General features: G+C 39.6%; 1 protein-coding gene across 1 annotated transcript; it reads left to right on the forward strand.

Moving 5' to 3' along the window:
- The first annotated feature begins 11,537 nt into the window (after positions 1-11,537).
- On the forward strand, positions 11,538-15,439 carry LOC139419425 (V-type proton ATPase subunit e 1-like). The gene is made up of 3 exons (XM_071169374.1): positions 11,538-11,892; positions 12,131-12,178; positions 14,416-15,439. Exons 1-3 carry the CDS (start codon positions 11,798-11,800, stop codon positions 14,507-14,509), a joined length of 237 nt encoding a protein of 78 aa, XP_071025475.1. The 5' UTR covers positions 11,538-11,797; the 3' UTR covers positions 14,510-15,439.
- Positions 15,440-16,592: the final 1,153 nt, after the last annotated feature.

Below are 16,592 nucleotides of genomic sequence, written 5' to 3' on the forward strand. Positions count from 1 at the left end.
ACACTTATTTTAACTTAATATAATAGATCAATAAAAATCAATTTAGCCTCAAATAAATAATGAAGCATGTTCAATTTGGTTTAAATAATGCAAAAACAAAGTGTTGGAGAATTAAAAGTGCAATATGTGCCATGTAAAAAAGCTAACGTTTGAGTTCCTTGCACAGAACATGAGAACATATGAAAGTTAGTGGTTCCTTTTAACATGAGACTTCAATATTCCAAGGTAAGAGATTTTAGGTTGTAGTTAATATAGTATTTATAGGACTATTTATCTCTATACCATTTGTATTTCATATACCTTTGACTAGTGGATGTTCTTATAGGCACTATAGTATTTCCAGTGTAACAGTATAGCTTCCGTCCCTTCTTGTTCTCGCCCCTACCTGGGCTCGAACCAGGAACACATCGACAACAGCCACACTCAAAGCAGCGTTACTCATCGCTCCACAAAAGCCGCGGCCCTTGCAGAGCAAGGGGAACAACCACTCCAAGTCTCAGAGCGAGTGGTGTTTGAAACGCTATTAGCGCGCACCCCGCTAACTAGCTAGCCATTTCACATTGGTTACACCAGCCATTAGGCTGATAGGCTTGAAGTCATAAACAGCGCTGTGCTTGTGAAGAGCTGCTGGCAGAATGCACAAAAGTGCTGTTTGAATGAATGCTTACGAACCTGCTGCTGCCTACCATTGCTCAGTCAGACTGCTCTATCAAATCATAGACTTAATTATAACATAATAACACACAGAAATACGAGCCTTTGGTCATTAATATGGAATCCGGAAACTATCATTTTGAAAACAAAACGTTTATTATTTCAGTGAAATACGGAACCGTTCCGTTTTTTATCTAATGTTCTAACCTGTGTAAATGGGACAGATTACTTTGGCAGTTACACAGATATCTTTATCAGTGATTTGGTTGATAAATGTGTCCATTTGATTACAACACCATAGGAGTAAAATTGACAAAAATGTTTTCTTGGTTCCCGGCTGATTTGAGAGGGAGAAGTTGAGCCGTGTGAACAGCAGGGCCCATCTAGCTTGCCTCTAGTGGAGGCATTTGGTGGTGCCGAGATGCTTCAGATTTTTGTGGTCGGTCCATACGGAGGAGAGGGTGCCGGAACGGTCTTCTAGTGAGGCTTTGGATGCGCACACACCACCCACCGCTTCCCGAGTATATTCCCAAGTATTTGTTACAGTCCCTAGTTAACAAAGTCGACAAAATCAGGGCAAGAGTTGCTTTCCAAAAGAGATATCCGGGATTGTAACATACTCCGTTTCACGGAAACATGGCTAGCTGGGGACATATACATACACGTGCACATGGATTTTGCGTTGTAGATATGTGGTAGTGAAATATGGGCCTGAAGACACACACTTAGTGTGTTGTGAATTCTGTAATGAATGTATTGTAATGTTTTTCAAATTAAGGATCAACCCTTTTTTTCAATTTTCGTCTAAAATGACATATTGAATATTCTTGGTACCATTTGAAAGGAAACACTTTGAATTTTGTGGAAATGTGAAAGGAATGTAGGAGAACACAATAGATCTTGTAAAAGATAATACGAAGAATAAAAACAACGTTATTTGGTATTTTTTTGTACCATCATCTTTGAAATGCAAGAGAAAGGCCATAATGTATTATTCCAGCCCAGGTGCAAATTAGATTTCAGCCACTACATGGCAGCAGTGTATGTGGAAAGTTTTAGGCTGATCTAATGAACCATTGTATTTCTGTTCAAAATGTTGTATCAAGACTGCCCAAATGTGCCTAATTTGTTTTCATGTTCAGCATTGTGAACTCTTCTCAAACAATAGCATGGTATTCTTTCACTGTAATAGCTACTGTAATTTGGACAGTGCAGTTAAATTAACAAGAATTTAAGCTTTCTGCCAATATCAGATATGACTATCTCCTGGGAAAAGTTCTTGTAACTTACAACCTCATGCTAATCGCATTAGCCTACGTTAGCTCAACCGTCCCGTGGAAGGGACACCGATCCCGAAAAAGTTTTAATTTTGCCAGATCCCAGGAAGAGTAGCTGCTGCCTTGGCAGGAACTACTGGGGATCCATAATAAACCCCAGGAAGAGTAGCTGCTGCCTTGGCAGGAACTAATGGGGATCCTTAATAAACCCCAGGAAGAGTAGCTGCTGCCTTGGCAGTAACTAATGGGGATCCTTAATAAACCCCAGGAAGAGTAGCTGCTGCCTTGGCAGGAACTACTGGGGATCCATAATAAACCCCAGGAAGAGTAGCTGCTGCCTTGGCAGGAACTAATGGGGATCCTTAATAAACCCCAGGAAGAGTAGCTGCTGCCTTGGCAGTAACTAATGGGGATCCTTAATAAACCCCAGGAAGAGTAGCTGCTGCCTTGGCAGTAACTACTGGGGATCCATAATTAACCCCAGGAAGAGTAGCTGCTAATGGGGATCCATAATAAACCCCAGGAAGAGTAGCTGCTGCCTTGGCAGGAACTACTGGGGATCCATAATAAACCCCAGGAAGAGTAGCTGCTGCCTTGGCAGGAACTAATGGGGATCCTTAATAAACCCCAGGAAGAGTAGCTGCTGCCTTGGCAGTAACTAATGGGGATCCTTAATAAACCCCAGGAAGAGTAGCTGCTGCCTTGGCAGTAACTACTGGGGATCCATAATAAACCCCAGGAAGAGTAGCTGCTAATGGGGATCCATAATAAACCCCAGGAAGAGTAGCTGCTGCCTTGGCAGGAACTACTGGGGATCCATAATAAACCCCAGGAAGAGTAGCTGCTGCCTTGGCAGGAACTAATGGGGATCTATAATAAACCCCAGGAAGAGTAGCTGCTGCCTTGGCAGGAACTACTGGGGATCCATAATAAACCCCAGGAAGAGTAGCTGCTAATGGGGATCCATAATAAACCCCAGGAAGAGTAGCTGCTGCCTTGGCAGGAACTACTGGGGATCCATAATAAACCCCAGGAAGAGTAGCTGCTGCCTTGGCAGGAACTAATGGGGATCCTTAATAAACCCCAGGAAGAGTAGCTGCTGCCTTGGCAGGAACTACTGGGGATCCATAATAAACCCCAGGAAGAGTAGCTGCTGCCTTGGCAGGAACTAATGGGGATCTATAATAAACCCCAGGAAGAGTAGCTGCTGCCTTGGCAGGAACTACTGGGGATCCATAATAAACCCCAGGAAGAGTAGCTGCTGCCTTGGCAGGAACTACTGGGGATCCATAATAAACCCCAGGAAGAGTAACTGCTGCCTTGGCAGGAACTACTGGGGATCCTTAATAAACCCCAGGAAGAGTATCTGCTGCCTTGGCAGGAACTAATGGGGATCTATAATAAACCCCAGGAAGAGTAGCTGCTAATGGGGATCCATAATAAACCCCAGGAAGAGTAGCTGCTGCCTTGGCAGGAACTACTGGGGATCCATAATAAACCCCAGGAAGAGTAGCTGCTAATGGGGATCCATAATAAACCCCAGGAAGAGTAGCTGCTGCCTTGGCAGGAACTACTGGGGATCCATAATAAACCCCAGGAAGAGTAGCTGCTGCCTTGGCAGGAACTACTGGGGATCCATAATAAATGCAATACAAATACAAAACACTGTTGCTGTAACAATTAAAAAGGTACAATGGCAAACTAAGGTTTTAAGACTTGACATGATGTGTTAATTTAGTCTCTATTCAATCTATCCAACCGTACACCTGTGTAAATGGGACAGATTACTTTGGCAGTTACACAGATATCTTTATCAGTGATTTGGTTGATAAAGGTGTCCATTTGATTACAACACCATAGGAGTAAAATTGACAAAAATGTTGTGATTTTTTTTCTTCTTCTGTGGATGCAATTTATTTAGTTCAAACAGGCCCGGAGTTGTGTGTTTAAACTCCTCTAGTGTGGCAGGTTGCCTCTCTCCTAAGTCATTCAAGGTATCAGGCACACATCTATAAGAATGTATGACACAGTATTGTTTAATGACAATATAAAAACAATGACCACACTAAAAGCGCTTTACATGTATCCTTGTTTTTCTCTGAAAGGCTTCTTTGTCGTTTTACGAAATATTATAACTGTGGTCGGCACACAGTGAACAGAATACACAGAATCTTGTCGGATCACAGAAAATGAAGGAACGTTTCCAACAGAGCACATAATAAGGTGTCTAATAGCCATCATTAGCAGCCTTACCTCCCCACACATGGGGATCCATCTACTGGGCTCTTACAACAGAGTTTTCCCTACTTATTAACAGGTAATTATTATTAACAAATAATGTAGGGTATGTAAACATTATATTAAGTAGCATTGTTTAAAGTGGCTAGTGATATATTTTACATCAATTTCCATCAATTCCTGTTTAACAGTCTGATGGCCTTGAGATAGAAGCTGTTTTTCAGTCTCTCTGTCCCTGCTTTGATGCACCTGTACTGACCTCGCCTTCTGGATGATAGCGGGGTGAACAGGCAGTGGCTCGGGTGGTTGTTGTCCTTGATGATCTTTATGGCCTTCCTGTGACATCGGGTGGTGTAGGTGTCCTAATGAACTGGACACATTGTTATTTTTTGGGAAACTTCTTAAAAGACATTTGTTTATTTGTGCTGGGTGAGTAGTGATTAATGAATGGATACTTTGACTTGTTTTTATAAAGGATGGTGAGAAAGTTCCACAGTGAGTTGATCTTGTTTTTGATCCGTGTCCTCTTCAGCTGTGGAACATAAACTAAATAAACAAAATAAACAAAATAAACAATAATAATATTACGACATTTTCATTGTTCATTTGTACATTCTCAAATTAGCTCACCATGGAAAAAGGCTGACACCGAGGAGAATCGGCAGCGACCGTCTTGAGCTCTGAGTAAACCAAAGATACAATATTTTGGGCTAAAATTACAGCCTGGTCTATTTAAGTTTAATCTACAATATCTTCTATCAGGCCTACGGACAAGAAGGAGCCATAGAGCCCATTTAGAGAATAGTCCAGCAACATTCAAACTGACACTTAGCCATCAGTTAGTGACTATCACAGCATAAGAAAAGGCAGGTGATATATCTGCAACATAAGTACACTTTAAAATCAAGAAAATATCACAAATGTTGGGGTTTAAAGACAAATGTGTACAGCATAATAACCAAATCCAGGGTTTGATTGAAATGTTTTTTTTTTTTTTACAAGAATGATATTCGAGTAATAATACTATGCAATGGAGGTAGTTTGGGTTATTTCTTTCCGTTTTAGGTTGCTCTGGTCACATATCTGTCTGTGCAAGATTAGGGAGCGTCCAGGCTTAAGAACTGAGCTCCATGGGCTGACTTCAGAAATACAACCCTTGGAATTCAGTTCTCAAAGCTAAGAACTCAGGGTGTGTTCAGTGCATTCATTTACAGATGAATGAACAGCTCATCCTTCCTGTGAAGTGATGCGATCACACAAGCATAAACAAAAAACAGCCATACCGTTTATTTAGTACATGAGTTCAATTAAAAGATAACTCACTTTAAAAAGTTACATCAGTATGAAAAAAAAATCTAAAATATGTAGACTATTCCCAAATTTGAAAAGTATTTGGTGATTGATTCTGTCTCATTGTAATACCTTTATGTACAAAGGACATGATACTGTGACTGAGAAAACAAACTATCCCTTGAAAAAGAAATATGTCAGACTTGATTTTATTTTTTATTGTAGGCTACCTCCAAGGATCACTTGTATATTTGCAGTATTGTTGCATTCCATTCCCATGATGCTGCACTGAAGTTACACGCTGGCATGTCCCTGTTTTATGTAGACAGATGACCGATACCAGGTTTTCAAGTGTAAAATGTTCACTTTTAAAGAACTTTATATTTGTAGGTTTCTATTCTTCAACGCAGGGCACGTGACTGAAACACAATAGTGCCATTTGCCAAACATCCAGCATAAAAACAGGAACTCACTAAGAAAATATTAAATTAAAGACCTGTTCAAAGTTTTGAACAATTAAATTAAATCTGGACATTGCTCTTTAATTAGACTATTTTCAAAGCAGATATTTGCCCATAAATTCAAATAATTAATTAATATGCAATAAAACAAATATATAAAAAAAATACTAGGCTAACAAAATAACAAGAATAGGTTCATTTATCTGAATATTACTTTTGTTTCTGTTATTATTGTTGCAACAATACTAATGGATTATTTAGAGCTGAAGTAGACCTATCTTTCTTCAAAGCATATGACTTTACATTAAAGGTTAGGTTTCACTATCTAACAACACAGTGTCTTGGTATTTCATCATGTATCACATGAATTCTCATAAACTGTTTTAAATCAAAAAGGATACCTTAGTTGGGGCATAAAATGTAATAGCAGTTTGTTGGTTGATATGTTACTAATTGAACAATTTAATCAGAAGTTATTCAGAAGTTATTTGTAGTCGCTAAATTGTTAAATTGTCTTAGGAAAATTGTACTAGTTGCAAACATATTTAGAAAAGGTTTCAATAAGTTACAATTACTAGGGTTATAATTGTGTATCGAATATAAAATGTTTAACAATCTCTTGCCATGCGTTTTTAAAATTTTAATTAGGCTATAGTCTCCATTTTAGCAATACTTTTTGATGATTCAACAACATTATCAGACATGGGTCTATTTCAAGTGGATTAATGACGCTATACATGTGATTATCCTGTAATTACATTATTGTAGCCTATTCATATCATAGAGTACTATAAAGTATTGTGCTTTAACGTTGTAGGGAGATGGCTAGCCTAATGTTAGAATAGTCTAAACCCTTAAATGCAGTAACCTCACCTCTGAATGCATTCTGCACAAATTACTCCGTTTATTTAAATAGAGGCCATTAGACAGTACAGGCCTAGTCCTCTTAATAAAATAATCATGAATTTGAATACAAATTAGACAGCTTAGAATATTCTCATTTACCCCTATAGCCTAGGGTTATTTCATTAGGTAGTTAGTCACTTTCTTTTTGTACTTACCATGAGGTTCTCTCTCCTTTTTCTTTCTTTGGCTTCATCATCAGGATGAGTCATTTTGGTAACAGTGCTGTCAGCATCACGGCCGTGCCACTGCTGAATCATCCTGCCGTGCTGTCTGGGTAAAGAGGCGCTCTGGGAGATCATTAGCCGCCTTCTCCACACTCACAGCGTTCATGATGGGCCTCACATAGTAGTTGCTATATAAGGGAAGCGACGACTGCTCATTTGCATAGGCGTATATTCCAATATAGTCATGGAAAGTCCCTTTTAATATCCCACTGCACATAGAGAGATTGCACAACTCTATGACAATGCTCATGACGCGAACAAGCGCATATCCAAACAGACATCATTTTCAATCATTCTCAATAAATTGCAACATCGGACAAATAAAAATTTAGTTTTTTCCATTTTCATGTTAATGTAAACATACAGGATGGTGGGTTTCAACCGATGTCTGTTGAGAAAACGCCAGAAGCCGGAACAGGAGGAAATGTTGGTTAAGTATTCAATACAGCGTTTCCGCTCTGTAAACTCCGTGGGTTGCGACGGGGAAATCCTGTGACCTGGTACCAGCCACCATAAGACATCTATTTAGATCGAATCTTCACTGATGACTATGCAACTATGCTGTCTTTCTTTTGTTTTCATCAGTGGTGATCAAGGTTAGACTTGATCAACAAAATAAACAAAATAAATACAGTTAGCATGACAACAATAATTATTGCTTTCCTATGTGTGGGTGTGGGTGTGTGAGCAAGAGGGGAGGGGGGAGGGAGGGGGGGAGAGCAACCTCTGGCCTCCAAAATGATAGAGAAAATGTAGCTGGACATCCATCTTTATGAACAGTTTGTTCCAGCTCTACAGGAAAACAACAACATATGGAGCACAATGGCCTTGCACAATACCTGGGAATGTCCCTCAGTGAAACCATTGAGGTTGAGTCTTGTTTATCTTGTGATATCAAGTTGTGTGTGTGTGTGTGTGTGTGTGTGTGTGTGTGTGTGTGTGTGTGTGTGTGTGTGTGTGTGTGTGTGTGTGTGTGTGTGTGTGTGTGTGTGTGTGTGTGTGTGTGTGACAGAGAAAGAATCATGACATCTCTGCATGCACTTGTGCATGTCTTGCGGTGTGAGCCACAGCAGAAGGTCACACAAACAGGAGAGGCGCACACAAAATATCTGAAGATGTGGCTGGCCTAAGGCATAGAAAGACATTTAAGTGAAGAGGACGCATGAAAATTCTACATTTTGAATGCACTTGTACTAGGCACATCAAACATAATTGGTACTTCTTGTCCATTTAACTTCATGTGAAAAGAGTTTGGAAATGTTTAGATATTAAACCGTTGGTTTTTAATTTATAACTTGAAAATGCTTCACGAGGTTAGTACCTTCATGAGGTTAGTACCTTCATGAGGTTAGTACCTTCATGAGGTTAGTACCTTCATGAGGTTAGTACCTTCATGAGGTTAGTACCTTCATGAGGTTAGTACCTTCATGAGGTTAGTACCTTCATGAGGTTAGTACCTTCATGAGGTTAGTACCAGCACTTTCTAAACTGAAAAAAAATATACAAATGCAACATGCAATAATTTCAAAGATTTACTGAGTTACAGTTCATATAAGGAAATCATTCAATTGAAATAAATTCATTTAGACCTTAAATTCATTTAGACCTTAGACCTTAATAGACCTTAATCTATGGATTTCACATCGCAGCCAGGGGTGGGCCTGGGAAGGCATAGGACCATCCACTTGGGAGCCAAGCCCACATACTTGGGAGCCAAGCCCACATACTTGGGAGCCAGGCCCAGCCAATCACAAAAGGGCTTTATTACAGAGAAATACTCCTCAGCCTACTACTAGTAAATAACCTTTATCATTTAATTAAACTTTTATACAAATAAACAAACACTTTTTTTTCAATATATACTTTAAAATGTCATGGTCACAAAATGGTTGCTCTCACAGAAATGACTAGCAAAGCAGTAACACCGCACACAGCCTATAAACAAAGGACCACGTGAAAGCTCTCACCTGAAAGCTATATTGCATTAGTGTATACTCACACTGCTCTCAGGGCAGGTCTGCTGGTTTTGACTAGCAGAAGAAGTGACTTTTTGTAGCAGCTTAGGAGAATTAGCGTGGTAGGTTAGAATAATTCATGTGGCAGGTTAGGAGAATTAGCGTGGCAGGTTAGAATAATTCATGTGGCAGGTTAGGAGAATTAGCGTGGCAGGTTAGAATAATTCATGTGGCAGGTTAGGAGAATTAGCGTGGCAGGTTAGAATAATTCATGTGGCAGGTTAGGAGAATTAGCGTGGCAGGTTAGAATAATTCATGTGGCAGGTTAGGAAAATTAGGTTTGGGTTAGCTAAAATTGTCCCAGATGCAACATATCTAGCTACAGCCAGGCCTGCACTGAGAACAATCTATGCTTCCACTAATACGATGCTGCCACCTGAAACAAACTAGGGTCAGAGATTGGATATTATGACGAAAAGCTTATTGTTGTCCACAGTGTGGAACAGCGGGCTGTCAGTCTCCCACCTATTCCTTTCTTTGGATTGGTGGATACATCTCGTTTATTTTAATACTTTTTTGAATATTCACTGAGGGGTTGACGTCAACTGCTTGTATTCAATGGAGAGTGAGATGGATTCATGGTTCCAGCGAAGGGAAATCTTAACGCTACAGTATACAATGACATTCTAGAATCTAGACGATCCTGTGCTCCCAACTTTGTGGCAACAGTTTGGGGAAGGCCCTTTCCTGTTACAGCATGACAATGCCCCCGTGCACAAAGCGAGGTCCATAAAGAAATGGTTGGTCGAGTTCAGTGTGGAAGAACTTGACTGGCCTGCACAAAGCCTTGACCTCAACCCCATCGAACAGCTCTGGGATGAATTGGAACGCCAACTGCGAGCCAGGCCTAATCGCACAACATCAGTGCCCGACCTCATTAATGCTCTTGTGGCTAAATGGAAGCAAGTCCCCGTAGCAATGTTCCAACATCTAGTGGAAAGTCTTCCCAGAAGAGTGGAGGCTGTTATAGCAGCAAGGGGGGGACCAACTCCATATTAGGGCCTATGATTTTGAAATTAGATGTTTGATGAGCAGGTGTCCACATACTTTTGGCCATGTAGTGTATATATAGAGCACCAGTCAAAAGTTTAGACACACCTACTCATTCAAGGGTTTTTCTTTATTTTCACTATTTTCTACATAGTATAATAATAGTGAAGTCATCAAAACTATGAAATAACATATGGAATAATGTAGTGACCAAAAAAAGTGTTAAACTATTTAAAATACACTACCATTCAAAAGTTTATGGGTCACATTTTTGTCCATTAAAATAACATCAACATCAAAAAATACAGTGTAGACATTGTTAATGTTGTAAATGACTATTGTAGCTGAAAACGGCATATTTTTTTATGGAATATCTATTGCCACGCATTTTTTTCTCATTTTGTCTGTCTGTCTTGCACAATTGGTGGCTGACTAAATACTTTTTTGCCCCAATGTACATTGTGGATGGACGCTTCTCCCTGTCACGGATGACATGGTTGCCCTTAGTTTGAAGATGTAATCCGGAGACAGGTGTTTTCTCCATCTCCTTAGGTATCATACTCTTAATTACCCTGTTTTCAAAACTCGGACCTCCAGAAAGTGGAGAGCCACACTTTTGCATTTCTACTACGTGATAAAAAAAAATTAAAACAGGTGTTAAACTTGGATTAGCTATATATGGCAGACCAATCCGAACTCATCTCTCGGCATGTCCAGCCCACTCGTTATCTCAGCCAATCATGGCTAGCGGGAAGGTTGCTCACTTTTTCTGTGGCTAAACCAACTAGGCTCATAATTTAACAATTTTATTAATATTTACTGATGGCATACAAGAGCTGGCATTTTACTCTCATGCGGCCTCAACTCAACAGTGCTTGCCACTAGGCAAAATACGTGCTTTGAAACAAAACACAGGTAGGCTACGATCTGCTCTGAAATTCGCTCACTGTACATAATTCGAAACAACACTGTACATAACAAAGAAGATCTAAATGCATATTCCCATGAAACTAATTGAGATCAAATGGTTTGCATGCAGATGCTGCATGGATGTTTCACCTGTAAAACTTTAAGAATTATCTTTCACGATTGACAGTGAGAAATGTGTGAGGGGGTGACCACAAAAAAAATGTATGCGTAAAGTTCAAGTAAAAATAAACACAGAACATGATACAGATCTTTACTGGAGCGGGACGGGGGCAGAACGCGGCCGTTACCTACTGATATGCAGCCTCGGCCTTGTTTCTATGGAACCTTGCTGAAAGGTTGCCAGTAATGGGCAAGCTACGTAAACAGAAATGGTACCGTATATCTGTCTTTAAACTATGGGCACCTTCGATAGATAACTAGCAGAAATAGTTTGGTGCTTCTGTTTTTCATCACTGGTTATTTGGACAAATCACGAATTCGCAGCTGTTCGCGTCATTCAAATTTCGGAAGCGGAGGGGACATTCGGTCCATGGACTGGTCCGTAACTTTGAAACGGAGAGGGTGGAGCTCAAACGTAATACTTGTTACTGCATTAATTTTGTTACGCACTTCTACAATGTATCAACAATAGGCTACATTATGCATCGCGATTCTTGACGTAGGCGCTTCTTCATGTGACCTGATTTACCGATATGCTACTAAAGTTCTGTAGTTCTCATGGACTTCTCGTGAATTTAGTCTACTGTAGTAGGCATTAGACAGTAAACGGGTTTTAAATCAAAATTCTTAAATCAACAATCATAAGACGCAACATGGCTTTTGCCATTCCTATGGTTATAGTTACACTGTTTTGGGGATTTGTTGGAGGGGTGGTACCATGGTTTATTCCGAAGGGACCAAACAGAGGGTGAGTATTGCGGGACATAATTCATTTTCTACTGTGCAGGAAATGTGAAAGAGATGAGAATGAAAAATAATCCTGGCTGTCGGATTTTGTTTATCGATATTATATCACAAAAAGTTCATGAAATGTATAAGCAAATTACGTTTTTGTTATGGCCCACTCTTTGATGGTGTGGCTTTTAAACTTTAGAAAAAGAACATGTTTATTCCATTGCATTACTGGCCATATCTGCTTCTCACAGGGTCGTCATTACCATGCTAGTATTGACTGCAGTTTGCTGCTACTTGTTGTAAGTATCACATTGTGAAATGTATAGATGTTTTGCTATACAGCACAGGCTTCATTCAACTTGTTTGTTCTTTTTTTTAATCGACAGAGCAGTGTAGTCACGTGGGTCGCGCGTCAGCCAGGCTAGTGACCTCTGAGCTAGCTAGTGACAGGCAAACACACATACCTACTTATTAACAACATTTAAGGAAGTTTATTTTAAAATTATTCATAAATATTATCCTGCCAACCACTATATGTAGAAGTAAAATAAAAAAATAAAAACATGCATTCAAATTGTACTTTTTGTAATGACCATCCAGAAACCGTGTTGCATCTTTTTTGGCATTGTATTTATTAATTTTACCTTTATTTAACCAGGCAAATCAGTTAAGAACAAATTCTTATTTTCAATGACGGCCTAGTGGGTTAACTGCCTGTTCAGGGGTAGAACGACAGATTTGTACCTTGTCAGCTCAGGGGTTTGAACTTGCAACCTTCCGGTTACTAGTCCAACACTCTAACCACTAGGCTACCCTGTGGCAATAGGTCAGTAGATTTATAATTGTACACATTTATGAAGATTTTACACTATTATGGAGAGATGTACTGCTTGTATTCTTTACTTATGATAGAAATAAGTTGAAACAATTTTATGTAATTAATTTCATTATTCTTTTGGCCAAATTTCATATTCACAAATGTAATTTACAAACAAAACACCACATTTTCTTACCTTGCAAAAATAAATTGAACTATATTTTAAGAAAATTAAATACTCTGCCAACAAAAAAGCTGTTGTGATGAAGGAATGTGATATTGTACCCCCTAACCCCGCCCCTAGCCCAAATGTCCTTTGTATATTCTTTATATATACTTGTGTTCCTCATGTACTTTTTGTATTGATTTGTTGTTAATAAAAATATATATTAAAAAAATTAAAAACATTGTGACATCCATGCATATTGTTCCACCGGTAGGGGGCAGTAAATACAAGGCATCGTGTCCATTTATTGGTTCCTTAGCTCTGCCAAGAATGTGAAAGAAACAGAATACCCTTTTGTATTTAAGTGTGTGAGAAACCAGTGTGATTCACACGAGGATCAAATTGGTGAACTTTGACCTGAAAAACTGGGAGAAGTTGCAAGGAGCTCAATAAGCCACGTCTTTGTTACAAATCCACTGTCTTTAATTGGGGCTCTGTTCAAGTATTTATGAATCTTCTGTTCACTTTGTCTATTTAGCCTGTATTCACATTTTACAGATAGCACCACTTAAAGGGGCAATCTGCAGTTCAAACTATTTACAAAGCGGTCAGTCCACCACTGTTTCTGTAAACAGCTGAGGGACGGGGCTAGAGAAATGTAACCACGCTCAAATTAATAGACAGCTATGGATACAAGATATAAAAAGTATCGTTTTAATCATGTTTTGAGGCTATATATTGTTTGTTTACAATCACATTGTTTTCAAACAACAGAGGAAAACAAGCTTATTTTGGGTTATATTCTTCAAGAATCAATGGCTATATATCATCAATTTAAAAGTGGGAAAAAATGATTGCAGATTCTCCCTTCAAACTATGTTGCCTAATGAAACCACTCTTGCCAGTTATCAGTGTTTAATGGATAAGGTATAGGTCTCTGTGCTTCAGAACAAATACCAGAGAGTGTGCTATTAGTTGCTGCCAAATATGACAGCTGGCCTGATTATAGCACAGTCAGATCCATCCAGGCGGACCCAGGAAACAGTCAAAACAAACAGCAAACAGTTACTTGGATTGTCTGCTGCATCTATTTACATAGCAACTCTTTTTGATAAATATTGAGCTTGTGGAGCAGCCTATGCCTGTGTGTTACTGAGCCGTTGTGTTAATGAACCAGCTGACGACAGTAGTTGGCCACAACATTGAAAGCAAATGTACAAAACAAGCACAGTGCATTGTCTCCTCAGTAAAATGTTGGGAATTCATGATGGAGAGAGGTTTGCTGAACAACTCCTTCTTTGTTCTCATTAAACTGTATTTCATTGATCACTCCACAGTACATACTGTTATTGTACGATGCATAATTTCTTCTTTTTTTTACATCATTGGATCTAAAAAACAAAACAATCCACATTCTGGCTTTGTTCAAATTAAAGATGAATTCAACACAAAGATGATAAGAGTGCTTGAAGCAGATGAGGAGAGTGCACAATGAATATGATAATTGAAAGGCTATCATAATGGTTTTTTTTCTCGTCCCTGTTCTTTCACAGCTGGTTGATAGCCATTCTCTCCCAGCTGAATCCACTGTTTGGACCTGCTTTGAGTAATGACACTATTTGGTATCTGCAATTCCACTGGCGCTGACTCTGCCCTCAATGACTGAGAAAGGCCTAGGAGGACCAAGGACAAAAGCATCATAAACCTGTCCATGTAGCTTTTTTAACTTTATATCTGACTCTTGGTTTACCTAAGATAATGGTAATAAATATACTGAAATAGCTTGCAAGATGGAATTCATGATAGCCTGTAAAACGGTCACCAACATCTAGGGAAGCTATATCTATGTAGGAATTTGAAAATGAGGTGGCAAGTGGTTGAGATACACAAAGCACATTGAGTGAAAGTGATTGTTTTATTTCTTACTGCTGAGTAATAGCCTCTTCTATTGATAGAGGGGGGGGGGGGGGGGGGCTGGCGGATCTAAGTCCTCCAGACTTTCCCACAAGGCCCTGAGCTCAGACCCTCCCACCAATGGAATCCTTGGCTTTGTTTATATGTATTTTTATTAACCACACAGTTACTAAGTGTTTTAGGTTAAATGCGAATGTATGACATAGGATCTTCAGCGATGATTGGATTCACATTACCTTGCTCATCCTATCAGCTTTAAGTGTTTCTCAAAACTCATGTTGTGTTTATTTATCTCACCCAACTTGTCTGTTACAATTCATATTTGAAGGTGCCTCAAAATCCACTTTGTGATTTTGTACTGTATGGACATTTTTGGGGACACAATGTGCCCAAGCATTTCCTGTACAGGCAGTAATGTTAACTAAATGAGTTAACCTAGTCTGTATGTTCCATGTTTATCTTACCCTGGACAATTTTTTCCAACATAGTAACAATGTCAAATCACAATACATAACAAATAGCATTCTGGCAGATCTAATCAAAGATGGTATTTGTAAACCCTAATGACTTGAGTTTCATGCTTGCACCAAGCAAGTGTAACCTAGAGCCTTTGGAAATACAGTGGGACAAAAAAGTATTTAGTCAGCCACCAATTGTGCAAGTTCTCCCACTTAAAAAGATGAGAGAGGCCTGTAATTATTATCATAGGTACACTTCAACTATGACAGACAAAATTCAGGGGGAAAAATCCAGAAAATCACATTGTATGATTTTTAATTAATTTATTTGCAAATTATGGTGGAAAATAAGTATTTGGTCAATAACAAAAGTTGATCTCAATACTTTGTTATATACCCTTTGTTGGCAATGACAGAGGTCAAACGTTTTCTGTAAGTCTTCACAAGGTTTTCACACACTGTTGCTGGTATTTTGGCACATTCCTCCATGCAGATCTCCTCTAGAGCAGTGATGTTTTGGGGCTGTTGCTGGGCAACACGGACTTTCAACTCCCTCCAAAGATTTTCTATGGGGTTGAGATCTGGAGACTTGCTAGGCCACTCCAGGACCTTGAAATGCTTCTTACGAAGCCACTCCTTCGTTGCCCGGGCTGTGTGTTTGGGATCATTGTCATGCTGAAAGACCCAGCCACGTTTCATCTTCAATGCCCTTGCTGATGGAAGGAGTTTTTCACTCAAAATCTCACGATACATGGCACCATTCATTCTTTCCTTTACACGGATCAGTCGTCCTGGTCCCTTTGCAGAAAAACAGCCCCAAAGCATGATGCTTCCACCCCCATGCCTCATAGTAGGTATGGTGTTCTTTGGATGCAACTCAGCATTCTTTGTCCTCCAAACACAACGAGTTGAGTTTTTACCAAAAAGTTATATTTTGGTTTCATCTGACCATATGACATTCTCCCAATCTTCTTCTGGGTCATCCAAATGCTCTCTAGCAAACTTCAGACGGGCCTGGACATGTACTGGCTTAAGCAGGGGGACACGTCTGGCACTGCAGGATTTGAGTCCCTGGCGGCGTAGTGTGTTATTGATGGTAGGCTTTGTTACTTTGGTCCCAGCTTTCTGCAGGTCATTCACTAGGTCCCCCCGTGTGGTTCTGGGAATTTTGCTCACCGTTCTTGTGATCATTTTGACCCCACGGGGTGAGATCTTGCGTGGAGCCCCAGATCGTGGGAGATTATCAGTGGTCTTGTATGTCTTCCATTTCCTAATAATTGCTCCCACAGTTGATTTCTTCAAACCAAGTTGCTTACCTATTGCAGATTCAGTCTTCCCAGCCTGGTGCAGGTCTACAA

Source organism: Oncorhynchus clarkii, chromosome 10 (assembly GCF_045791955.1).
Source record: "Oncorhynchus clarkii lewisi isolate Uvic-CL-2024 chromosome 10, UVic_Ocla_1.0, whole genome shotgun sequence".
Taxonomy (NCBI): domain Eukaryota; kingdom Metazoa; phylum Chordata; class Actinopteri; order Salmoniformes; family Salmonidae; genus Oncorhynchus; species Oncorhynchus clarkii.